The 9,711-nt window shown below is 36.3% G+C and overlaps 1 protein-coding gene across 1 annotated transcript; it reads left to right on the forward strand.

The window, feature by feature from the left end:
- The first annotated feature begins 2,713 nt into the window (after positions 1-2,713).
- Positions 2,714-3,685, forward strand: LOC100476018 (olfactory receptor 2T27). Its single transcript, XM_002929842.4, has one exon. The coding sequence runs from the start codon at positions 2,732-2,734 to the stop codon at positions 3,683-3,685; it is 954 nt and encodes a 317-aa protein (XP_002929888.2). The 5' UTR covers positions 2,714-2,731.
- The last annotated feature ends 6,026 nt before the right edge of the window (positions 3,686-9,711 follow it).

Here is a 9,711-nt window from a genome sequence, read left to right on the forward strand (position 1 = left end):
TTAAATGAAAAAATTGATCTCTACTTAGGCTTATTGAAAAACAGCATAAAGCAATTATTCTGCCACTGGTAAACTAGAGTCGTGCTCCTGAGAAGGTTTCTTAACCTCAAGTCTCATTCTTTTTTCATCAGTAGAGTTTCATAGGGTTGTTGAATACATTAGTTAAACAATATATATGAATCTCTAAGCAGAAAACACTGTTGTTAATGTGTTCTTACTGCTATTTACAGATAACATCACATTTTTTTAAACCTAATTTACTGTTACATTTAATATTTTGTTCAGCTCTTTATAATTTGGGGTGTATTCAATTCTGTGTGACTCAATTACATGAAGATATTTGGAGCCACCATATTCCAGGAAAATGGAAGTACTCTCCAGTAGATACCTAACAGAAGCCATGGGTAATTTTAAAATATATATATATATTTAAATTCATTAGTTAACATACTGTGAAATATTAAATTCAGGTGTAGAATTTACTGATTCAACACTTCCATACAAAACTTGATGTTCATCAGATTACTCCCTATCACCTATTTCACCCATCTTCCCCACCCTCCTTCCCTCTGATAACCATCAGTTTGTTCTCTATGGTTAAGAGTCTGTTTCTTTATTTGCCTCTCTCTCTTTTCCCCCCTCTGCTCATTTGTTTTCTTTCTTAAATTCCACGTATGAGAGAAATCAAATGGTATTTGTCTTTCTCTGACTGACTTATCTCACTTACACCAAAAGCTAACGATGTACTGTATGGTGACAAACATATCATAATAAAAAAATTAAATAAAAAAATACTTTCTAGCACAGAGGTAATTTTAAATTTCCTAATAGCCACATCAAAAATGTAAAAAGAAATAGGTGATATTAAATTTTAGTCTATGCTATTTAACTGAATTTATCCAAAATACTGTCATTTCAGCACATAACCAGTAAAAAAAAAAGAGAGAGAGAGATACACTGCATATTTTTTTAATATGAGTCAAATTCTTAATGTAATTTGATCTCTTGGAATATCTCCATCCAGAACACCCATGTTGCAGGTCCTCAATAGCCTCATGCTGCTTGTGACTACCATCCTGGACAGGGAAGACTTATGTGCTGCTGATAGAAAATGTCCAAAGAGTCTACCTGTTCATAAATGTGGTAAACTATTATTTAACTGAAATAACTATATACACATAATTAAACTTCAGGTTTGAGCAGAAAAGTCCCTCTTTGGAAGACAATGATCTCTAGTATTACTTAAAACAGTTACAGGTTTTTTTTCTTCTTTTTTCTATTAAAAAGTTATTCAGTAATTATTGCTACCATCTCACTAATCATGATAATCAGTTGTGGGGTATTAGTGGTTTTCTGTTAAAAGAAGGAAAACGAACACCACTTGACCCTAAACATTTTCTTCTTGATTATCTTTTTTCTAATAATTCTTAGATTGTTTCTCAGGGCATTTTTTATTTCAACATAGATTCATTATTTGTATATATCCAAACCCTAATAAATACCAGCTAAACCCCTAAATTTGTAATGTACAAATGTGTCAAGCATAGTATAGTGTTTAAAACAGCATTATTTACAATAGTCAAATTATGAAATCAGCCCAAGTGTCTATCCATAGATGAATGGATAAAGAAGATGTGAGATACACACACACACACACACACATACACACACACTGGAATAGTATTCAGCCATAAAAAAGAATGAAATCTTGTCATTTATAATGACATGGTTGGGGCTACAGAGTATAATACTAAGCAAAATAAGTCAGTCAGAGAAAGACAAATGAAATATAATTTCACTCATATGTGGAATTTAAGGGAAAAAATTAGCAAAGAAAAAAAAGAGAGCAAAGAAAAATAAAAGAGAGAGAGAGAGAAAGGGGAGACAAACCTAGAGACAGACTCTTAACTATGGAGAACAAACTGATGGCTACCAAAGGGGAAGTTGGTGGGGGATGGTTAAATAGATGACATAGATTAAGAAGTGAACTTGTTGTGACAAGTACTGAGTGATATATGGATTTGCTGAATTACTATATAGTCACTATATTGGAATTAGAATAAAAAAAGAGTAGTGTAAATAAAAGTAGTTATTCTTTCATAGGCGCAAAATACATTCTCTTCATCAATGATTTTCAAAAAGAACTAGAGCCCCTTGTAGGGAGAGAAATATAAAGTGGGTATTTTGCTCCTTCTTTAATAACTCTTCTATCCTTATTAAATCAGACAAGTTTTAATTTTTCTCTTTTATGTGTATTTTCCTCACTGTAGTATTATGTTTTAACAAAAATAAATAAAGACAAAATTATTTTTCTTAAGTAAATGAATGACTAAATAAATAAATATTATTGAGCAAATCACTTAAAATTTTTTCACTATGACCTCTAAATTTAAAAGTAATAGCAAATCAAGTATGTCATCCTTCAGTGAGTGACTGTATTGTGTGGCATACATAAATCTTCTAAGGATGTCCTTCCAGGAAGTTGAATTTTTTGAGATTCATGAAGGAGGTGGGTCATCCTTAGGGCCCAAAGGTAAAGATTAATTTCTCAAAGCAACTTATAATCCTAGGAAACATTAGAAAAAGGGGGAAATTACACCATGAGATGAGATTCATTTGTCTTGATTTTGTCCATGGCTGCATCATAATGTTTTAAACAAACCAACTATTTATTTTTTGTGTCCAAATTTCTCTTTCATATCTATGTATTTTTAATGTAACCTACAGAGCTATGGAGTGGGGCAATTATTCCATGTATGCTGACTTTGTTCTCCTGGGCTTGTTCAGCAACACCCGTTTTCCCTGGCTTCTCTTTGCCCTCATCCTTTTGGTCTTTGTCATCTCCATAGCCAGCAACACCATCATGATCATTCTCATCCACATGGACTCCCGCCTCCACACCCCCATGTACTACTTGCTCAGCCAACTCTCCCTCATGGATATCTTGTACATTTCTACCATTGTGCCAAAGATGCTGGTTGACAAAATGGTGGGCCAGAGGGCCATATCCTTTGCAGGATGCACTGCCCAGCACTTCATTTACTTGACCTTGGCAGGGGCTGAGTTTTTCCTCCTAGGACTCATGTCCTATGACCGCTACGTAGCCATCTGCAATCCCTTGCGCTATCCTGTCCTCATGAGCCGAAAAGTCTGTTTGTTGATTGTGGTGGCAGCCTGGCTGGGAGGGTCCATAGATGGCTTCCTGCTTACTCCAGTGACCATGCAGTTCCCTTTCTGCGCCCCTCGAGAAATCAACCACTTCTTCTGTGAGGTGCCTGCACTTTTGAAGCTCTCCTGTACTGACACATCAGCCTATGAGACAGCCATGTATGTCTGCTGCATCATGATGCTCCTCATCCCTTTCTCTGTCATCTCAGCCTCTTACACTAGGATTCTCATCACTGTTTATAGGATGAGTGAAGCAGAGGGGAGGCAAAAGGCAGTGGCCACTTACTCCTCACATATGGTGGTTGTCAGCCTCTTCTATGGTGCTGCCATGTACACCTATGTGCTGCCTCATTCTTACCATACCCCTGAGAAGGGCAAGGCTGTGTCTGCCTTCTATACTATCCTTACTCCCTTGCTCAACCCACTCATCTATAGCCTCAGGAACAAGGATGTTATGGGGGCTCTAAACAAAGCTCTGGGCATGTGTTTGTCCTCAGGAAGTGTATCCACCTTGTAAAGAAACTGCATTTACCTCTTGAGATTTGAAGAAAAGAATAGATAACTTTATCATTACCTTAGGATTTACATATTGGAAACTTAACAAGTCATTCACATGCCAGCAAACAAAGGTTGGGGTACTTTTGGGATTTAGAAAGCTGACTGTGGGATTTTGAGAACTTGGCCATTTTTTGAAAAGTATAACTGTTCTGAACAGTGGATGGTTTGAGTTGGAGTGGGAATAAAGTTGGATTTTCAGTAGTCACTTCTCTGCTTTCCACGGAGCATGCAAGCCATTGGAAACCATGCATTTGTACATTTCTTGCAATGGTCAGTTGTGGCAAAGGAAATGCTCACCTTCAGCTATTCCTCTGACTTCTCCACCACAGTTTGTCTCTTAGACACTTTACAAATTGACCACTTCAAAGAAACCAACTGTCCAAATATTTTTTTGATTGTATTTCAAATGTTATTTCAATCTCTACAAATAATGTTTTTGCTACTCCATATTTAATTCAATGAAATCAATATTCACATCGTTTGTTGGAAAAAAATGACTCTACGTAATTAATTTTCTCAACTGAATCTCATCAAAATGCCTTATAAACACAATGGCACAAACCAAATTTTGGAGGAGGCCAAAAACTTTTTTTCTCCCCTTAAAGTTTTATTAAAATCAGCCCAGAAAAATAAATTAAGTGTTAAAAAAAAGAGTGGTTTTGAGACGTTGGCAAACATGGGTTGCTCCTATATTTTCTATCTCTCCTTACCCCAAACTCTTTTTAAGATTGTATTTATTTATATGACAGAGAGAGAGAGAGAAAGAGGGAAGGAGGGAGAGAGCATGAGCCAGGGGGAGTGGCAGGGAGCCCCACCAGATGTGGGGCTCAATCCAGGAAGCTTGTGATGACCTGAGCCTAAGGTAGCCACCTAATGACTGAGCCACCCAGGTGCCACCTTACCTCAAACTCTTAATGATTTAATTTAAAAGGAACAACCAGGGCAGTTGGAAATACCATCTTTCTTACTGTATTTAAGTTTTGTGATGGCCTAACATTTTATTTTTAACAATTCTCATACAAAAGAATGAGTTTCTCTTGAGAGCTAAATGTTGATTTATTCTTTTGGAAATTAATATACTTATTATTCAATTATTGTTACTTACTTTTTGTATTTTTATATTTTTTAAAAGATTTTATTATTTATTCGACAGCGAGAGAGGGAACACAAGCAGGGGAGAGGGAGAGGAAGAAGCAGGCTCATAGCGGAGGAGCCTGACGTGGGGCTCGATCCCATAACGCCGGGATCACGCCCTGAGCCGAAGGCAGGCGCTTAACCGCTGTGCCACCCAGGCGCCCCTGTATTTTTATATTTTTAATTTAGTCTAACTTATTTGATTATTTTAATAATTGTACATTAACCAGTATTCTTCTGAGGTAGAGAAAATTATTTGTATCTCTTTTTCATTCTTTTCCTTACTTGGCAAATCTCATTCTAAGTTATCTGCCTTTCCAACTTCCTGCTTTCATATCTTAGAGTTTACTTATCTTATATTTCATTATATATAAAGAAAATATTTTGCAACACAAAGAACAACTTGTGATTATATAAAAACTCATTAAAAAATCTGAAAGCATTAGGGTGGTTTAAATGTGTATAGATTAGTCCACAGGGAGTTCACATGTTTCCAAAAGTCCAGTGCTTTTATACTATGAAAAAGAAAAGGAGAAACATCTCATTATAGAGCTTTCAAAGACAACTTATTTTTCTGTCTTTCATTTCCACAGATGACAGTTGGATGTTGGTATTGTTTCTTACCCCTAAATGCGGACATCTGTCTTATATTTTCATTAATAACACTCAAATTGGAATGAGAATTCGGGGTTACCTTTTAGATTTTGCCACTATATTTTGATATCCTAGGATTCCTCACTACAGCCCTTCACTCTCTCTGAACTTCATTTTCTAATACTTGTGTCATGCAGAGAATGACTTAGACCAGGACTAGCCAACTTAGCATATTTTCTGATTTGGAAGTAGTGGATATGATTTATAAGTGGATTTTTGTAGGAAAGATATAGAGATATTAGGAAAATTATAATCTCATTATAGACAAATTTTGCCATTGTAACTCTTGTAAAATTCTAATTATAGATATGTTTACTATGTAAAATTTAACAAATTAATTTCTTGAACTCCTACTTCTGAATTATTAAATTAGGATATTCTAAATTATTTCTTACCTCAGAACAATAATTCTAAGAGAATATGAGATTACCGGTGGAAAGCGATTTTAGCTTTGGAAGGTGCTATATGCTATGATGTATTATTATGATTAACTCATCACTATAGAGCAGAAATAGTGAAACCTGCTTCCCGCATCCACTTCTATTCCAGTCTTGTCTCTGGACACTGCATTTAAAGCAAAATTCTTTCTTGCAGAGATGAGGTTACAGAGGTGATCAATGCCTCCTAACTCTAGACCTTTAATAAAACATACAGTTTTAATAAAACATACAGTAAATGTTTTAAGGACTACTATTAGTCTGACTGGCCATCACACATACTTCTGATAGAATAAGTGATTGTCTCTAATATATCTTGAGGGGCTGAGTGTCATAAGGTCCCTTCATATTGATTTTCACCTAACCTCAGAAATTAAAAAAAATATAGGCAAAAACTCCTCAAAATGAAGACAGTTTCTTTTTGGGAAGAAGCTACTCAACCAACTTGACTCCTTACTTTCCTAACCTAGTGAATCAAAATGGCTGCATGCTTCCAGGCTTATCTCTCATGTACATTTGTTTTGTTTTGTTTTGTTTTTCCAATTTAGTTTTGGACATATAGTTGGCACTCAAATTATATAATTGAATGAAATATAGTACGTCATTAGTTTCTGATGTAGTATATGTTGGCTAACCGAACATAATAAAAATGCAAAAAAAAGAATGAATGAATGAATGAATGAAATGCCAAATGTTCTATAATACAGTTCCTTTCCAACATCAGTCCATTCTCTCCTTTCTAGAGTAGTATGACATTCACAGCATATTTATCATTAGAGGGCTCTGCCGTTCCCCCAATGTAAGACTTTTTTCCCCTCCCTTTTTCTTATACTGCTTCTTCTCTTCCCAGATTTACATCCCTCTATCTTCCATTCCTAACATGCACTACCTCCTTTTTTTCTTTTTTTAAAGTTTTTATTTAAATTCCACTTAAATTATTTAAATTCCGTGTAGTTAACATACAGTGTAATATTAGTTGCAGGTGTATATTTAAGTGATTCAACACTTAGATACAACACCCCAGTGCTCATCAGGAGAAGTGCACTCCTTAATCTACATCATCTACTTAACCCATCCCCCCACCCACCTCCCCTCTGGTAACCATCAGTTTGTTCTCTACAATTAAGAGTCTGCTTCTTGGTTTGTCTCTCTCTTTTATTCCCCTATGACCCTCTGATTTGTTTTTTAAATTCCACATGTGAGTGAAATTATACGGTGTTTGTCTTTCTCTTATTTTGCTTACCATAATACTCTCTAGCTCCATCCATGTCATTGTAAATGGCAAGACTTCATTCTTTTTTATGGCTAAGTAGTGTTCCATATACACACCACATCTTCTTTATCCATTTGTCAGACAACGGACATTTGGGCTTCTTCCATAATTTAGCTGTTGTACATAATGCTGCTATAAACATCAGAGTGCATGTATCCCTTCGAATTAGTAGTTTTGTTTTCTTTGGGTAACTACCTAGTAGGGCAATTGCTGATTGTAGGGTAGTTCTGTTTTTAACTTTTTGAGGAACCTCCATACTGTTTTCCAGAGGTAACTCTGACACTTCTCTTTAAAATAAAATTTATTATGTTCAGTTAGCCAAAATATAGTACATCATTAGTTTTTGATGTAGTATTCAATGATTCATTAGTTGTGTATAACACCCAGTGCTCATCACACACCCTACCTCCTAACTTTTTATTTCATTTTTCTTTTTCTTACTTTTACTCCTGTACTTTGTCCATTTCTACTTTTTCCACTATTTTTAATAATATTTTTTATTATGCTATGTTAGTCACCATACAGTACATCATTAGTTTTTGATGTAATGTTCCATGATTCATTATTTGCATATAACACTCAGTGCACCATGCAATACATGACCTCCTTAATACCCATCACTGGCCTATCCCAATCTGCCACCCCCCTCCCTATGAAGCCATCAGTTTGTTACCCAGAGTGCACAGTCTCTCATGGTTCATTCCCTCCCCTGTTTACCCCCCCTTCCTTCTTCCCTTCCTTCTCCTACTGATCTTCCTATTTCTTATGTCTCATAAATGAGTGAAACCATATGATAACTTTGTTTGAATTATTCCACTTAGCATAATCTCCTCCAGTCCCATCCATGTTGCTGCAAATGTTGGGAAATCGTTCTTTCTGAGGGCTGAGTAATATTCCATTGTATTTATGGACCACATCTTCTTAATCCAGTCATCTGTTGAAGGACATCTTGGCTCCTTCCACAATTTAGCTATTGTGGACAAGGCTGCTATGAACATTGGGGTGCATATGGCCCTTCTCTTCACTACATCTGTATCTGAAGTAAATACCCAGTACTGCAATTGCTGGATCATAGGGTAGCTCAATTTTTAACTTTTTAAGGGACCTCCACACTGTTTGGGGGCATCACATTACTGGATTTCAATCTATACTACAAAGCTGTGATCACAAAGGCAGCATGGTACTGGAACAAAATCAGACACATAGATCAATGGAACAGAATAGAGAACTCAGAAATGAACCCTCGGCTCTTTGTTCAACTAATCTTTGACAAAGAAGGAAGAAACATCCAGTGGAAAAAAGACAGTCTCTTCAATAAATGGTGCCGGGAAAATTAGACAGCTATATGCAAAAGAATGAAACTTGACCACTCTCTCACACCATACACAAAGATAAACTCCAAATAGATGAAAGACTGACCTTGATGTGAGACAGGAATCCATCAAAATCCTAGAGGAGAACATAGGCTGCAACCTCTTTGACATCGGCCACAGCAACTTTTTTTCATGACACATCTCCAAAGGCAAAAGAAACAAAAGATAAAATGAACTTGTGGGACTTCATCAAGATAAAAAGCTTCTGCACAGCTGAGGGAACAGTCAAAAAAACTAAGAGGCAGCCCTCAGAATGGGAGAAGATATTTGCAAGTGACACTACAGACAAAAGACTGCTATCCAAGATCTACAAAGAACTTCTCAAACTCAATACACAAGAAACAAATAAACAAATCAAAAAATGGGCAGAATATAGGAATAGACACTTTTCCAATGAAGACATACAAATGGCTAACAGACACATGAAAAAATCTTCAAAATCATTAGCCATCAGGGACATTCAATTCTAAACCACATTGAGATATCACCTTACGCCAGTTAGAATGGCAAAAATGGACAAGGCAAGAAACAACAATTGTTGGAGTGGATGTGGAGAAAGGTGATCCCTCTTACATTGTTGGTGGGATTGCAAGTTGGTACAGCCACTAAGGAAAATACTTTCCTCACTATTTTGACTATACTTTGGTACCCACTGCTGTCTGTAGTGATATTGCACTTCTTTAGTGGTGGATGAGGTTTTAATTAGCCTAGATTAGCAAGATATCCAGGGGTAAGGGAATTTCATGGTCGTTTGAAATGGGCTTCTAAAGTGCATTGACAATGATGTGAAGGGTAAAGGTGATGTAGCTAATGTAGAGAAATTTGTAATGGAAACGCATTTAACATATATGCACTTGCAACTAATGAAGCATCGAACTTTGCATCAGAATCCGGGGATGTACTGTATGGTGACTAACATAATATAATAAAAAAACATTAAAAAAAAAAAAAAGAAGAAGATGAAAGCAGTGGGCCACAGGATCCTTCAGTCCCTTTCAGGTCGAACGGCCTGCGTCATGGCCACTTCTCGAGGCCGAAGAATGGAAGATTCAGGCAGAATCCATCCTCTCCAGGGGACTGTTTTCCATTCCTGCCTCGCTGACCAAGCTCAACA

This window comes from Ailuropoda melanoleuca, chromosome 3, assembly GCF_002007445.2.
Source record: "Ailuropoda melanoleuca isolate Jingjing chromosome 3, ASM200744v2, whole genome shotgun sequence".
Classification (NCBI taxonomy): Eukaryota; Metazoa; Chordata; class Mammalia; order Carnivora; family Ursidae; genus Ailuropoda; species Ailuropoda melanoleuca.